The sequence below is a fragment of the Chlamydotis macqueenii genome, chromosome 1 (assembly GCF_036417535.1).
Source record: "Chlamydotis macqueenii isolate bChlMac1 chromosome 1, bChlMac1.mat, whole genome shotgun sequence".
Classification (NCBI taxonomy): domain Eukaryota; kingdom Metazoa; phylum Chordata; class Aves; order Otidiformes; family Otididae; genus Chlamydotis; species Chlamydotis macqueenii.
Genome location: NC_141556.1, coordinates 145600296 through 145617974, shown reverse-complemented (window position 1 = coordinate 145617974; position 17679 = coordinate 145600296). Strand labels below are relative to the sequence as shown.

General features: G+C 35.9%; 1 protein-coding gene across 1 annotated transcript in view; it reads right to left on the bottom strand.

Annotated features, from left to right (window-relative positions):
- TMEM131 (transmembrane protein 131) overlaps positions 1–17679 on the bottom strand; it is a 106461-nt gene that overhangs the window by 23998 nt on the left and 64784 nt on the right. The window contains exons 12-27 of the mRNA XM_086769093.1: positions 16325–16433; positions 14251–14359; positions 13345–13498; positions 13073–13243; positions 12666–12776; positions 12444–12578; positions 11854–11958; positions 10312–10398; positions 6079–6231; positions 5852–5927; positions 5637–5754; positions 3528–3666; positions 3309–3418; positions 2876–2942; positions 1786–1937; positions 975–1117 (exon numbers count right to left, since the gene is read on the bottom strand). Of these exons, the coding sequence (XP_086625219.1) occupies positions 975–1117; positions 1786–1937; positions 2876–2942; positions 3309–3418; positions 3528–3666; positions 5637–5754; positions 5852–5927; positions 6079–6231; positions 10312–10398; positions 11854–11958; positions 12444–12578; positions 12666–12776; positions 13073–13243; positions 13345–13498; positions 14251–14359; positions 16325–16433 (1939 nt within the window). The remainder of the gene's footprint in view (positions 1–974; positions 1118–1785; positions 1938–2875; positions 2943–3308; positions 3419–3527; positions 3667–5636; positions 5755–5851; positions 5928–6078; positions 6232–10311; positions 10399–11853; positions 11959–12443; positions 12579–12665; positions 12777–13072; positions 13244–13344; positions 13499–14250; positions 14360–16324; positions 16434–17679) is intronic.

Sequence of the window (17679 nt, the reverse complement as noted above, 5' to 3'; positions counted from 1 at the left end):
TGGGGTCAGCTGTCCTGGCTGTGTCCCCTCCTGGTTTCTTGTGCACCCCCAGCCACCTCGCTGTCAAGGCATGAGAAGCTGAAAAGTCCTTGACTTAATGTAAGCACTGCTCAGCAACAACTAAAACATCAGCGTGTGATCAACATTATTCTCACACTAAATCCAAACCACAACATTATTCCAGCTACTAGGAAGAAAATTAACTCTATCCCAGTTGAAACCAGGACAGTCTTAAAAAGAAAATCCACAGCTGAGCACCACACGTCTTAAGAGCAAAACAATTTCTAAATCACAGCATTAAGAAGTAATGACTAAGCTTTACTTGAAGTTTTCTTACTTATCCCTCAAAAAAAAGCAGAATAATCTCAGATAATAATTAGCATGGCAACTTACAAATATGTCTGGAAATCTGCAAAGTAATAAAACAGATTTAACACCAGATAAAAACAAATCTGTTTCATCTGTTCCTTTGGTAATACTCAGGTAGGTACTCTCAGCTGACTTCTCAGAAGCAAGTCTGGGCTACAGAGCAGAAAACCTCTGACCTCAGAGTAGAACCTGACTGGGATTTAATTTTTATGAAGGATCATACCCTATTTTTTTCCATCTTGGCTATGTGCCTACTGATTCTGAAGGTGTGAGGAGGAAAAAAAAAAAAAATACATAGAAAGTTGCATATGTGACCCAATTTGATTTACACTTAGAAATTTGAGGTTGTCTCAGCTAATGTACTAGGACCTTCACCTCCTCTGTCTCGAGTTTTAGCAGATGATCACCTCTAATTTTCACATTAAAATGAAAAAGGTAAAATATTTCATTTTTCTGCCTGAATGAAGAAGTAATTTAAGTGCATTTAAAGGAATTAAATTTCTGGGGCACTAGAAGAGGGGAAAAAATATTTCCACACATTCCAAGTTGCACATGTAAAATGTAATTTCTTTTCTGTTCAGTATAGCAGCTCACGAGGTACTCACTTTCTGAGCAATCTTTTAATAATGCTTCTGTGATTTTAAATCGTAACGAACTTCCTGGACCAGGAGGTTTGCCTGCAACCTTCAAGCTCTCAGTTGTTCCTTGTCCTTGTACCATTATGGCATCTATTACAGTTAAATTATTTCTGTGTACAGAGAAAAAGGGGAAACATTCATAGAAGGATTGTGCAGTCTATTGCTCCTTCAAGCTTCTCTACAAACTATGAGGTTATATCCCAAACCTGGAGCACAGAAATATAAGCAGTCCCACAAGTAATGCCCCACAACATGGAAGTAAATAGTAGGGGGGAGTCTCAAACATAGTGTTTGCAAGACAAAAATGTAAGAAATCACAACATAGCGTACAAAGAAAAAACCCAGTGAGGTACTAGTTAAATTTATATTTCATCATCACATTAACGTATCACACTTGATACAAAAGTGAAATAGTTATTCAAACAGAGCTCTTTAGTAGAAAGACTGAACTTGCATTGGAGGCTGACGTTGCAAATGGCATCTATAACTACAGCCCCTACTTTCAAGACAGTGTAGTATGTACTTAAGAATTCAAGTCTCCAAGTACAAGCGTGGATTATATGTTTATATTAGAAAGTATGTACTAGATACAACTTAACTACTGTAAAACATATCACAATTAAATTTAAATTAAATCTTCCTCCAGACAACGTATGATTCTACAATTATTCTTGTGAAAGGGATAGCTTATTACTGGCAGCTGATCACAAGTATGATTTTATATATAAATAAAAACACCAGAAAAAACTCACACTCATTTCAGAAATATCTATCATACCTGATAACAATTAATGATGAAACAGTTTTATTAAGACTTGGAGTGAACTTTACTTTGACAGACTTTCTCTCACCAGGTTTTAATATTAGGCTTAAAACGGAATGACGAGCCAGGCCCTTTGTAAGTCCCACAGTGCTCTGTAGCGGCTGGACCTTAAGAGAGTGGGGAAAACAAAGTAACACTTTTAAAAAGTCAGTTTTTACATATATTTAATAGAAATTATATTATTTTAGCTAGAAAGTTTGTCTTGTCGTAAAGTAGTATACTACCCAATGACATATACTGTTTTTTTTAACAAGAAAGTTTGATATCACAAGAATTTCCCCACTCGTTAGTCAACCATCTGTGTTTATTAAGAAGCAGAAGAACACAGCAAGACAGAACTGAGCTGAATTATGCACATGTGGATTCACAAAGCTCTAGCAGAAGAAAGAATTCAGAAGTTTAAAATGTGTATTTTTAAACACCAAATTAGCATTAAGCCATTATGTAACATTTTCTACCTTCAAAATGTTCCATTGTTAAAACATTTTTAGAATATCGTTTTTCCTATGTAAAGGAAAAAAAAGGGAAAAAACAAACTTAAAATTGAAGATCTATTGGAAAAAAGTGTATTTTGCTAAGTTTGCCTTTAGATACTGCGCAAGCATCAAATTGCTAATCCAAAGCTAACTGCAAATGGAGAGGAAAAGGTGTATATATTTGAAGTGTTTAGGATGTGGCAAGCTCTATATGAAAAAGCACACACTTAAAGTTGTCCACAAAACTCAACTAATTTAAAATAAAGAATAAAACAATGGAAAACTCAATATTAATACCAACCACTATACCAAAGAAAATTATCCCGTATCAGTAACAGAATTAATAAATGCAGTTTTCCTGCAGCTTCCTCAATCCTGTTATAAAGTAAGCATACAGAAAAAGCGACATTTTAACTGCTACATTTTCCTAATTCCCTGAAAATATCCAACAGAAGCAACACATTTTTCTGCACATACTAATACTTAAACTTGAAGACATATTTGACTGAATTATTAAAACATTAAAATGTTTATGTTTTAAAATCTAAAGAATGAATTTAAATACTCACGCAATTTCTGAAGACCTGGAACTCCAGAGTCCTCAGATTGAAGTTAGTTGGCTTACTCAAATTAAACCTGAAACAGACATGCAATTTTTTTTCCCCCAGATCAGGAAAGATAATGACACACTTGCACTTAAGGATTTTAGCACAAATCAAAGTAGGATTGCAGCTGGAAGGATCATTCAATTTTTCTTATTCCCCTCCTCATACTTCAAGTTAAGGAAGAAATTTAAACATCATTTCAGCTCAGCAAAAAGTACAGATGTGCGTTCAATGGCAATCAGTCCAGATTCAGTTCTCAACTGGGCTAATGATTCAAATTCTGGAAGTGGCCAAAAATGTAACTACCAACACAGCTGCCAAATACTCCATGCATTTCTGGAAAAACATATTCTGCTGCAGTGTGAGAATGGCCTAACTACTCTAAACCAATACTTACCGTTCTAACATTTTATCAACAAAGGTGGACGGGTTAGAATACAGAGCTACAGGAAGGAACTGTACATATACAGGAACGTCAGCTGGATTTTCTAGAAAAATTTCTTCTTCCTATTCAGAAACACAATTTTTGTAAAGTTTACATTGGGGTTAATGTAAGTAGAAACAGCTATTAAAAATGCAGCCCCTACAAAACGACACTATCAACAGAATAACTTACTGATGAACTGTTTGTGTTGGTAAGAGGGAAGCTTAGATGGCGTGACGAGCTAAGTATGGAAGGCCAGGCCATTTCTGCTGTAATTTTCAACCGGACGTCCTTCTGAAGATCTGTGTCTACTTCAAATACAGCATTCAGTCTGGAGAAACAGTTACAAAACTTACTTTACAGGAGTAAAGTCGGAAAAGCCTGGAAAAAGCAGAGTGCTTAAAAGCACCCTGAAAACAACATCAGTTTGAGACATAACATGGTACGTTGTATTTATATGCAATGTAGAAAAAAAAATATTGAGCTCTGCCCAAATGTACTGCTATTAAAAAGTGCAAGAGAAACCATCAAATCATGCTATATGAGACCAACCCAAAGATTCTAAAGATATCCTCTGTTTAAGTACTGTTGCCAACATCCATCCATTCCAAGTTCTGTTATGGTCTATTTAGGGATAAGGATGAGCAGAAAATGTGATAAGGACTTATGCGCTGCATCACAAATCTTTCAGTATTTGCATTTCTCTTAAATCACTGCTCTCTGGACAGTGAGACACAAATTTTATCTTTCATTAGGAAATGCCTAACTCTTCATATTGCAGAAACAAATTTTGAGAATACAACTGAGGTTCAGATCAGTAAGAAAAATAATCAAAAGTATATTTGTTGATTTGCAAAGAAATAAACAGAAGAAAGGAAAAATATCAGTCCTGCTACGGTCGGTTTCTGATACAACATCCAGACATCCACTATCCAGAAAACGTACTGTGCCTGCGCAGGTGTAACATACAGTAAATCTGTACATGTACTTCAGGTGCAATGGATACACAGAGTGTGTGCCTATACTCCTGTCTAACAAATCTAAAGCAAATCTGAGCTAGTCACACTTGGTGCCAGCTACTGTTTCCATCAGCGAATAAAGTTCTTTGCCACTAACCAACCTCTGCAATGGACTTGATTCCTGTTCTCCTACAAGCTCTCCACCATCAGCTGAAACAAGACTAACAGTACTGAGTTATCCAGCCAGCAAAACAGGTGAAACGCTAGACTTCAAGCCTAGAGAAGTATTTTGGAGAGACTCCGGATGCCCAAGTCAGAACTCCTCTGTATTCAGAAGGAGCAATTTCTCCTTTGCTGAATGCTACCTTGGATAGCTGATTAATTTAAACCCTCTTTAAAAGTATTACATATTCTAGATTACATATTATATTAAATAATATTAAAGCATTGTATGTTCTAGCTAGAACTGCTACTTATTCAGCAGTGGGTTTTATACAGAATTTTCCTTTACTGTCCTCTTACAGTAGGTGACAGGATATTCTTTAAAGTCACCAGTGTGGCTAAATAGAGGATTCTGTTTACATCAAATTTGTTCAGGAGTTATCAATATATCAGCATTATAACAAAGAAGTGATAAAGAAGGTATGCTTTTCCTACTCTATTTAGCTACTTACAGTCATTTTGTTTTTCTGCAGATATGCATACCTTTTTTGAAATAGTAGTCTGGATACTACCATCAGAAAAGACACATGCACTTGCTGTTAATGCTAACTTATGTCTCTTGGAGATTAAATCACTTTTTGTATGAGAAGGCAGATGTTTAAAAGGTATATAGCAGCCCAATGAGTTTGACGACTTTTTCTAAAAATTAAATAGCAATCATTAATCACTTTCTATTTAGCAAATCTCAAAGAGAATTACCAGACAATTTGACAAGTCATTGAAATGCAATAATCTCAGAATAGCAGCAACAGAAAGTCTTATGAAATCTTAGAGGGATATTGAGGTTACTACTTAAAACAGATTAAGCAGAAATACTGACAAACAGTATAATCTGTTTCAGGAAATTTTTGCAGAGTGGAGCTGTCGCCATCTTTTCAAGAACTGCAGCATACTCCAGTGAATAGTAACTTTCACTGTCGTGTTTGACTTGAGGAAACTATTATTGTTTAACTTTTAAAATGTTCTCTTTGAAACAGAGAGAAGACCAAGTAACTCCTCCTTGTCTCACTCTCAAAGAACACTACAATATTAAGAAATCCTGTATTTTATAAGACCACATATAACACAGAATTATCTAGTGATTTAAGGCCTGAGAAAGTAACAGGGATAAAACACTTACCTGTGGCTTGAGTTCTCTTTTATTCCTGTCCATTCTTTGAATAAGTTCTCATGCAAATCCCAGTCAGAATCCCAAGCATCTTCTTGCATTGCTACGCTGTGCTGAACTTTAGATTCCGCTGTAAGAAATAACATGGTTTTTAAACTCTTCATGTAAAATCATTGCTTAAGGAGAAAACATTTTTTTAAAAAGATGCTTAAAAAAATGTTACTTACATTTAGATAGAAAAGGCAATCCTACATAACAATGATCTCCACATTGTAAACCAGGATCAAAATAAATATTTGCAATCTGCAAAATAGATAATAGTAGATCAATTAAAAAACTGCACAGTAAGTCTACCGACCAAAGAAGAAAAAAAGATTTCTGATGACCACAGAAAATTAACACATGCTATATAGGAGAGAACTTGTAAATATGTAGAAATAAGGCATAAACAAACCTTTGATTTTTTCCCTGGCTCTAAATCGTCTTTATTACTTCTTAGCCTCTTATAATAAAACCTGATATCTTCTGACAGGGAGCGTATGTGTTGTATTTTCACTTTCTGAGAGAAGGAGTTCATAATGTTCAGGCTCTGGTGAACTACTTTTCCCTAAAGAAAAGAAAGGATTAAAAAAGTCAGCAGGATGTGAGTTTTCCTCAGCATATGTATTTATTTATGCAGGCTGGCAAAGACCATGGGAGAGTTTAAATATTAAATTGAGATTTTTAACTATGCTATCTTAAAAAAACGCCACTTGTAACACTTCAAGGTAAGTTTCTGTGAATTTGTATTCTTTTGTCCATCTGCTTCCAAACACAGTTAACCCCTCTTTCAAAAATAAGTACACCTTAAGTGTCTTGAAGAGCTAGGACCACAGTTCTGCTTAATCAAATTATGTTTAAAAAGTTCCAGTGGACGAAAGGCAAGAGAAAACTTCAGTTTTCTGAGCCTCCTATTACAAAAAGGAAATAAGCTTCTTCTAAGAGATCTAGTACATAGTTGCTAGGAACCAGAAAGAACCCGTAAGAAACAGTAGAGTGAAGCTGCAGATTACGAACACTGCAGGTGACAGAGAGCATTTTGAAACATAGGTACAATCTTGTTTTCTACTCCCAATGAAATTGAGACAACAGGCACTAGAATTAAAGTATTTAAAAATTATTTTAAGTATTGTAACATTATTTTACCTTCTAAGCACAGAACACATAGCTTAATTCTTTGTCACAATCAGAATCATTACAATGCTCAAGCTCTCCCACTGCCCTCACTTGTAAATCAATGATTCTGTGGCTATGTTCTTCACCTTATTGAAAACCCCAGCCCTGACCACTACAGAATAAGTGATAAATACAAAACAAAACAAACAAGCAAAAAGTGCAACTCAAGACCGGTTACAAGAGTTCAGATTTATATAAAATCAAGGAATATAATCAAATTTAAATACCCAAGACTATATTCTAATGAACGTGACTAGAGTTTTTCATGTTCCTCTTAAATCAATACTTTCAGCTTTTTAAAATGTTCCAAAGGTAAGGGCTGAAGTGGTGGGAGAGATGCACTTTTGCAGGCTCAAAGTTTTACTGTGATCTCAGGAAATAGTGACTGTTGTAGCTCAACCCCAGCCGGTAACTAAGCACCACAAAGTCGCTCACTCACTCCCTCCTCAGCAGGATAGGGGGAAAAGAATTGGAAGAGTAAGTGAGAAAAGTCATGGGTTGAGATAAGAATAGTTTAATAATTGAAATAAAACAGGCCTTGACTCTGTGCAAGCACTGCTCAGCAGTAACTAAAACTTCCCTGTTTTACCAACACTGTTCACAGCATAAATCCGAAACACAGCCTCCTACTAGCTACTATGAAGAAAATTTACTCCTCTGCAGCTAAAACCAGCACAGTCATACTATAACAGTCTCAATAGTAGCAACTGCAGATGGAAAGAAATCAGAAGAATAAATCTCAACAGTACAGTCCTGTTAAATTGAGTAGGAGGTAAGTCTGAGCTTCATCTATGGAATCCTATGAGCAACAAACTGCCACCAGCTGGGCAAGACAAAGGTTTGTTAAACTCTGTAAAACAAATGAACAATATTTTACCAAGACACTCATGCAGCATTTAAACATGAAACAACAGATAAGGGAAGATGACTTTACCCACCAGTAACAAGAAAAACAGAACAGTGCTATTTAACATACATGTCATCAAAGAGGAGCTCTGATCGGGGAAGAGTTAAGAGAGGAGGCACTGTGAGCTAAAAATGCCATTACGAAGCAGAAGTCAACACAGCTAAGATCTGTTTAAATCAAGACATTGATCTTTACAAGGCCTGCATACACTGGTAGTGTAATGCTGACAAACTTCTACAGAATACCAGAAATCAGACTTGGGTGCAAATACACTAAAATTATAAACAGAAACAGACAGCACTGGGAACTGGGCAGCTGCAGGAGAATTACATCCTAGGTATGAACTGAAAAGCAAGTGTTACTAAAATTGTAGTGCTTAGTTATTCCTGGATGTTATAGCTGCCAAATTTCTCTACCAAACACTGAAACAAGAAGAACTGAGGCTATTTTAGGCTTATTTTCATAAGTAATGAAGGCATTACAGAACAACTAGATGCAAGAGTATCATGAATTCAGCGATCAGAAATTTAGCTTGAAATGAATCAAAGAAAAAGGCAAAGTCTGCTGTCAAGTACTAAAAGAGGTAAGCGATCAATTAACAGAAATACTAAGTGAAGCTGATTGCTCTAAAAAGCTTAGGGTTTGACACAAAAAACAATTTAGAATCTCAAAGGTGATAATTACACTGGAATTCATACTCCAAAACAAAACGTAGGAGCCCCAGAGTCCCCTGAATCAGTAGCTACGCAAAAAAAATTACTGGAAAAGAGTATGAAGCCAATAAAAATCATAGGAGCCTGGGGATAAGAAAGAATGGTGATAGCAGGGAAGCTATGCCTTAGAGGTTGAGAAACAAGAGTGCTACAAGTAGTACCTGCCAAAACAAAACAAAAGCAAACTAAATAAAATCAAGCTGACCAAGAAAATGGGCATATACTAAGACACATTGAGAAGTTTTTAGCCATTCCAGTTAGAACAAAATAAAGGGAGATCTTAAAAAATTACTTATTTATGACCCAAAAAGGAACAAATATTTTACCGTGGCATTCAAGAGGGACAAAGATCTTGACAGGAATTAGGATACAGAATATAGAAATTGCTTTATCTTTGGTTAAAGAAAGGAAAACAGACCTTTATGTTATTTCAGGTTATCAAAGGCTTATGGAGCAGTTCATAGAGGAAGTTACACATACGGTAGTCAGTGTAATAAATATCCATATAATAGTGAGGCCATATAGTCAAATAGTAAACATAGATCCTAAAGATAAAAAATAACAAGTCACCTGTGCAACTGTAGGCAGGACTGTTGGACCTTAAGAGTATCAAAAGACTTCAGAACAATTTGTGAAGTAGGAGATCAGAAGGGAGACGGAATGGATAATGGGGCAAATGTAGCAATGATTTACTGAAGTCGTGCTGACTGACCTATTTTCCTTCAATGAGACCTATTGCATTACTTTTTCAAAAAATTATCATTTCTCTACTAGACATGAGATAAAGCATTTGACAAAGTGCCAATGAAAAATTACTATTTAAGAGTACACAAACTGTAAGATAAGCAGGCAATACCAAGGAGCTATAAGAAGAGGAGGTAAGAACAGGTGGTGCTCTGACAGACTGAGATTATGCAGGTCAGAGAAGGAAACAAAACCCGTTTTCCACCAACATGCATGGAGTTAGTTTTATCCTTTCAGAAAACTGCCATCTCTCTTTTTGCTACTTTCCCCCCCCAGTTTTCAGTCTCTCTCCCTATGATTTTCCATCATATTACATTTCCCATTCATCAGAAAGTCACATAAAGTTCAGACTTCAATTAAGTATCAGTTGCAAAGTCAATATGCCTTGATTGCCCATGCTTCCAGGGTTATGAGGAATGTCAAGTGAGAAGAAAATATTATCTGGTTAATAGCTTACTGCTTGACTCTGTAGCCCTGAGCAAAGAAGCTGCTTCTAGCAGTCACTGAATAAATACTACTGTAGGAGCAGGGATAAAAACAGCTATTATATACTTTTGCAGAGAGCTGCAGACCCACACAGCTTTCTTGCTTTCCTATTTATGTACTCCACCATGTACCCTCAAGTAGATTTACTTTCAGCGTGGAAACAATACAATAATACTTCCACAGAGATCAAGGACTTCTTATACTGAAATGTCACTTTATTAGCTGACTTTGTTGTCTTTGGTATTACACTTCAGGAATTTGAAAAACACATTTGTGCAATTTCACCTCTGTTACTCTTGGTGCCAATGCACCTGACTTGGGAATAACCAAGTGACATTAGAATGAAGCTGCAAAGAATCAGGTTTGGGATCGTATCAGTATTCCAAGATCCCATTCAAGTCAGCAGTAGAGAAGATGTAGGGATACCTCATGCCTGAGACATCTCGGGGGGAGAAAATCTACACCCCAAAATAGTGACAAACTGAATCATAACAGTTTAGTAGCACAATGTCTCCAGCAATTTGACACGCAACAATTCAAGGCAGCAGTTTCTCTTGAAAAGGACAGACAAATAAAAAACACAGCAAGAAAATATTTAATGCTATAAACCCAACTCTCTTACCGGAAAAGAAGATGGAAGAAAAACGTGTTTTGGGGAGCAGGTCAGTGACCCTACAGCAATCACTGCCTTCACTGGTATAGTTAAAATCTGTGGAAAAAAAAAAAAAAGAAGAACAAGAAAAGTTTAGAAAAAAATACTTACATTTCAGCGTTTAAATGTCTCTTCCACTTGTAAATTGCACAGAATAGCAAAACTCTGAAATTCTATAATTAATGTAGTCTAGGCTTACATACACATCTAAAACATTATTTCAAACAAGATTTCAACACATCATCATATTCAGAACAGTCACTCCATATTGTCAGGAAGCACACCTTTGCTCAGTCATACTTAGTGCTATTCTACACAGAACACAAAAGCACAGTTAAAATATAAGCTCTCCAGTGGGACTTCATACAGGTCTCACATGAATGGGGCTTACTTTATTGGAAAACAGTAAGAAAACATCTTCAAAATAAATGAGTATGATGGAAGAGAATATACCGAACTTCTCAAAAAAAAATTAGAAGTCACGGTAAGACCTTAAGATAGATGATCTAGTCAAAGATGTCCCTGCTCCTTGCAGGGGGGTTGGACTAGATGACCTTGGAAGGTCCCTTCCAACCCTAACCATTCTATGATTCTATGTAGACTTCGAAAAAGGAGCATGGAAGGGACGGCAATGAGATCCTTTCTGTGTATTATTAAAGGTACCAATACAAGTAGAATAACTTGTAAGAACAAAAAAGGAAAATAAAATGCTTGAGATCCTCTAACTCAAGGGTAACTTTCATGTATGGATGTATTAAAAAAAAACTTAGAATTTCAGGTAACTAGCAGAAATTAGAAGTTTCCCATTTTCCGTAGCTTCATCAGAACCATACAATAAGCTAGATAGTTTCCTGACTTCAAAAGCACAGTGTCACATTTATTTTTTTTCTACATATATCACAAAAAGATATCAAATAAAGGTTCCATTATGTATTAGAATCTCTCTCTTCTGCAAAATAATTTATTCACAGGAAAAGCATATGAAGTTGCGAATTAACTGGTTTTTGTTCTCTCTCTTACAAATCTTAGTGTAAGAACTCTGTTTTATCAACTGTCAGCAAACTGCAATTTCTCCAAAACAATTTTCACACTGGGTTTTGACAAAAAGCCCTCTGAAATTATAGCTCGATTTCAGTAACTGATAATGTACCAAAAAGCACATTGTCAGCATGTGTTATGCCAAAAGATCCATGCATTGATGCTTTCAGGATGTGTCAAGTCATTAAAGAACCCATACCTCAAAGCATTAGGTCAGATTTAATTGGATATTTCTGAAAGCCAGATGAAAATCATAATGAAAGTCATTCTTCATTCCTTCAGAGAGGACACAGCATAAGTAGCATTACTGTTGTTTGATGCAGGGTTAACTTGTAGAGATTACCTGACATCCAGAGGTCTCTTCCAGCTTCTCCCTGATACTGCAATATGTTCACTAATACAACTCTTAAAACTTCACACTTAAAAATTGCACACATCATTTGGGCAACATTCATGAACATACAATAAATATACCTCATAATCTGTCGTGATTTGTACGGCTCCATCATGAATTCCTTCAAGTTCTTTTGCTATTAGTTTTACTCTAAACACAGCATAATAGCCTGATGCTAGTATCACCTGTAAATGGTAGAAAGAGAGTTATCCACTGTATTCCATTAAACAGAAACGTCACAAAAAAACATAATCAACCCACTCTTATTTCCTTAAACTGAATAAAAATCCATTTGAAATAACTGTCAGTAGTAAAAAGAAAAATTCAAACTAATTGTTACTAATACAAAAACTATCTTTTCCTTGAGATGCTAAATTCCACTCTTCCAAATAAATTACGAGCATCATCTGAAGGCATGAAGATTACTGTTTATGAAGTTTCCTCTTTCAAAATCTAAACAAATCTGAACATAATACTGCTTCTCAAAATAAGTTGAAATATTCTACATACTTTATCATACTCCAAGTCAGACAAAAATTAAGAACCCTTATACTCCCTCCCCCCTGCTAAAATGAAACTGCAAAAAGTTGCACAGATTTGTCTCTTCTCCTCCCCCCCCCCCCGCCGCCCCCAAGCTAGCTTTAAGCAATGGATTCAAAGGATTACTTACTGAAGACTGATCGGATGCACTAGCATTTTGTAGTTCATGGTGGTTTGCAATTACTGTTGTTCTGTTTCCCTTTTCGGTTGTTAGAAGTTCTATGGCCAAGCCATCCCCTATAATGTGCCAACTTTTTATAGCCAGCTTAAAAAGAATAAAAAGGTACTGTTTTCAGTAACAACACTCATGTAAATTTTTTAAAACGCAAACTATAAATAAATCCATCCTTACCTCTATCGGGTTGCTGTTGATGACTGCAAATAAAATGCTGCTAGCTTCTGTTGCACTCAATATGCCAAAATCTATAAATCGTTCCTCAGTTTGTGGAGGCAGTACAAAGTACTAGAAAGATTGATAAAGGTATTTTAGCATAAGTTAAATAAAAAATGTGCTCAAACTTTAAGCTCATTAACAAATGCTTTAATAATCTAATACAAGAGTACCATAACAACCTCAAAGTTTCTATGTAAAACTAAAGAGAAAAAAAACCAAACTTCTTAGCAGTAATCAAAGCTGTTTAAGGAAATAACTGCTGACGTCATTTTGAAATTGAAAAAGTCATCCTCCTATAGAGGATGCCTCTAATTAGTCTAAGGTAGCTAAAAAAAAAAAAAAAAAAAGGAAAAGAAAATACTTACATCTAAAAATCCTGTGTATGCTCGAACAGGTAGATGAAATTTAGAAGCATTGGTGATAAGTAAAATGTTGTTATCTATATGAACAGATGATATAGAAGGTATAAAATGAAGTGTAAAAATATATCTGGATTCATTAGGTGGAATTAAGACTGGTTTACTGAAGTTCTGGACCTAGATCAGTGAACAATGAAGATCAATGTTACAATTTAAGAAAGTGCAGCACATTTAAACATTTACTATCAGGTAAAAATGTTCACTGAAATGGAGCTTACTTTAAACATTGGTTTTGCTTCTTCTGGTAGTACAACATCATGTATAAGGACTGCAAAACTGAATGTGTTTGTTAAATAGATTGGTCTTTCCACGGAATCAGCAGCACTATCACGGATGTGAAAGAGCGTGGCAGCATGGTCAAATCCTAAATATCTGTTTGAAGAAAACAGATTGAGAATAATGAAGACTTTCCTCAAAGTGTTTTTCTTACACAGAAGACTAGAACTCACTCAATCCAACAGCAAAAAAAAGTACATACGTCACTGCATGCTGAAACTATATTATTAGCACTACACGGAGATCCATAATTAAGTAACTCAAATGAGATAAGAAAATATGTGAATCAGCAATTTAGGAAGACTAAAAGTAAGTGTTGGAGTATTAAGACGGTTTGCAAATCCTGCATATTCCTTATTAACCAAATCAGGTGTCTGCACCACAAAAGTTCTGATTGGTAAGGTGTAGTTTGTTTGCCTTTAAAATACTCTGTCAGTTCTGTTGATAAAGTAGCACCTCATTTCAACAATAACTTTGAAGTCAACTTAGCCATACTTTGTAAATAAATAACAAAAAAAAAAAAAAAAGGAAGTACTGGCAGTTCTTCCAACATTTTGCTTAAAAACAAAAATATGTTCTCTATCTTTACTTCATATAGTGATAGAACAGCTTATGCATTACTAAGACTGCCTCATCTAATAGTGTCAAACAAGACGGCGGGGGGGGCGGGGGGAGGGGGGAGGTGGAAATCAAACAAGTAATTGTAGTTCTAAATGAGCTCCAGATTCAGAAAACTTCGGTATCACCTCTTTCTATCCCCTCTCCCCTTAAAAGGGCTAAATTTCCTGCTACATCAGCTAATTTACAGCATCTAGTTTTTGAATTATGTTCAATTACTGTAAACTTACCCATCCAACACTTCTGCTTGATATGGTATTTCAAGCTTGGAGTAGCTCTTCTCTTTTGCTTTAACAGTTATTTTCCCAGAAGACTGCGATGCCTTTTTTGCTTTTGATGCTGTACACACAAGAATATAAGAAGTTGGTTAAAGCAGACAAAAAAGTGATCCATTAAGTTAGACTAGCATGAATGGAAGAACAAAAGCACATATCTAGCCCAGAGATGAAGTATCATGGAAGAAAAAAATGGATCTTAAGGAAATTTCAGGAAGCAACTGACATGGGATAAGTCTAGGAAGTAAGAGATTTGAGTTCTGAGTTCCTCCCCCTTAACACCAGTTAGCTGACCTGCCTCAGTTAGTAAGCTTATCTATGATAGGGAAGCCTGCTTATAACTGTCGAATAAATAGCTTGTATATGTCCAGATGATAATTCAGATTCCAGGTGAGCTGAATTCCCCACTTAAGAGTATGGAGCACATCTATCCCTCCCCACTAACAGAAAGGAAACTTGAGATGGCTGGGCTCCTCACTTAAAACTACCAGTCGAGCAGATCTTTGGGCCAGGAATGCAGCAACATTTTAATAATGAAGAAACCAAAGACATGCTAAACTTGACAGACATAGAATCAGAATCCGTGTAAGGACTCAAACTACACAAGCCCCAAGAATAACGCTCAGAGGAGCTTTAAGATCACAGAAAAAGCAATGCTATCTTGATAGCAACACCACCAGGGAAGTCAAGGATTCAAATACCAGTTAGGAGAAAACTCCACCCTCTAAAGCCTCTGCATGTATTAGGACAGCTGAAATAGGAAATATTTAGGGCTGGCTGCTTTGCTGAAAAGAATTCACCAAGTCAATCCCTTAAACACATTAAGCAGCTTGACAGGGTATTTTTCTCCCAATCACCATTCCTTCCAAGATCTATCATATGTTAGTCAGTAGGTCCTCATACAAAAATTCCCTCCAGCTTCAAAATCTGAATATATAACCACCTCAAGTAAGAGCTCAGATATTTCGTAATTTATTTATAGGCTAAATCATGCTTCACTCATCTTACAAATTGCAAGCTATTGAAAAAAATCAAAAGTGCTAATCAATAAATAACAGTAATAATAAAAATCAATCCTCTCCTATCTATCCCTGCAACTTCTAAAATTATGTCTGCCTGAAATGAAAAGTGTTGCATCTAGAGTTCAATTTCTAAGCAACCCTGGCAGAGAGACGTAAAGCATCAACTGTTATCTTAAAGCAGTAACATCTGAGTAGGTCGATAGCATTCTGACAGTTGATTAAGATCTCTATAAAAATGAAGGTGCCTTTCTACAAAATGCGAGCATAATATTTACAGCCACACTGTGTAGGAGGGAAATGACCCAGCCCTTCTTTCATAAAGACATACATGAAAGTCAGTATCAGCATACATAACATATCTTTGTAGGAAAGCTACCAGTAAAAGGTTTTTCCACCTTCATATCCGTTTTTCTTTGCTATGAGTCCAAGATAGCAAAATAAGATGAGACAACTTTCACAGTAAGGTTCTCAAGAGCATGACAGAGCCCCTTTTTCATGGGCATTTCAACATAAAATGTAATTTTTTTTAGAAATAAGATTTTAGGTTATTTTTTAAACTTTGGAAGGATCAAAGGGCAATCCAAGGGATATACTCTCCTCCAATGCATACTGCTGTAAGGAGTATGTCCTGGTTTGTTAGGATTTCTCAAAAACAAATACCTATTCAGAATAACAATACATTTTAAATAATCTGTATCTTAACATAACAATACTGCTTAACAGAAATCTGATGTTCAGCTTTTACATACACAAATAGAAGATTAAAAATTCCTTCTCTTCTCATCAGTATTTACCAGTCTAAGTTATTTGCTGATTATGATCAGAGATGATCCCTTCAGAAATAACTTAAGTTAGAAGATCTGTAAGGCTTTCCAGGTACGAAAATTCCATTTGCTTCCCAAAATTACAAATAACATTTTGTTAAGAGAGCGGAAAATATTTCACAAAGTTTCAGCAAGTTTTAAGAAGCACTTGACAAGTTCTAAGAAGAGAGAAGCAGTACTTACCATCAAAGCTAATACTTGCAACTTTGGTATATTTACTTTCAGAGGCTTTTAACGTAACTGGCTTGAAGTGTACTGTTATAGCTTCGTTCTGTGGTGTAGGTCTAACACTCTGCAAACAATCAAAATATGAAGCACCTGTAAATTTATTCATTGTTAACACACTGTGAAGCCTTCATGTATCCTTTAAAGTGATAAAACTAGGTTTGTCTTTCCTATAACAAAGCCACATTATAAGAGGCTTTAGAATTTTTTTCAGGTCCTGCAAACTACTGAGTCAGCATGCAGGAAAGTGGGCAACAGACATCTCCTTGGGAGTGTTGGATGAAGTGGCAGTATAGACAGAAACGTGTTAAGAAAATAGAAAACAAGCTTTACTTAAATAATTTTTTTTAATTATTATTATTCTTAATGCTGCAGGGTTACAATAGCTAGACTATTTGTTTCTGGAGTACTCACTAACAAAGCTGTTAACTGACTTGTGTAATTACTGGTGATGATATAGACATCTACCTTGTCTCTGATCCCATGCTAAGTCTGCAGAGCTGCCACAGGAAAAAAAAAAACAAAAAAACTGTATAGAGAACGGTTTTGTAAATCTGATATGACACTCATTCTATACCAACATTTTACAAGATCACCTTTCGTATCTGACGATTACTGTTTTAAACTAAACAGAAAAAAATAATTGGGTATTACTGGAATAGCAATTGTGTCAGTTATTAGCCAGAGCTTATTTGTATAGACACTCATTGCCATGCAGCAGGATTACAGATCCCACACCAATATCTGAAGACTCTCTAAAGATTGCTAGCAAACACTTTATCTAGACTCCATAGAGAAAAACTGGGCACGGAGCATTCAAATGCTCTTATCCTTGTTTTGCATAAAATTACAATGGTTGGCATGACTCTTACTTCCCAGATGTCTTCTCTTGCTGTAAGAACAGCTCAGCTGCTCATGTAACAGCTGTTAAGCTACTGTAAATTACAGGATACTCTATTAAGGAAACCAAAATGAATGCTGGTTCGCCTTATGCTGGACTGCAGAGGTTTGGCACCTGCTTCATAAGCAGCTGAGCCTTTCTTGGTCAGAGAGGAGCAATGCAGATAGCTACTGATACAAACGAACTACAGTTCTTCCAGGCTAAGCTGTCCTTGACCACAAATTAAAGCCATAAAATTATGCACACATAACTAAGTTCTGCAGGCCTTGTGATCCTTAGAGGAAACAAGCAGCACTGTTTCTGCAGCTAATGAATAGCCTCTGTTAAATCTAGGTTTTTTATTCTGGATTTATAGTACTGACCTTTGTCAGCCATCTGCATACATGTGGTGCAGATATTTCCTATTTCTCTT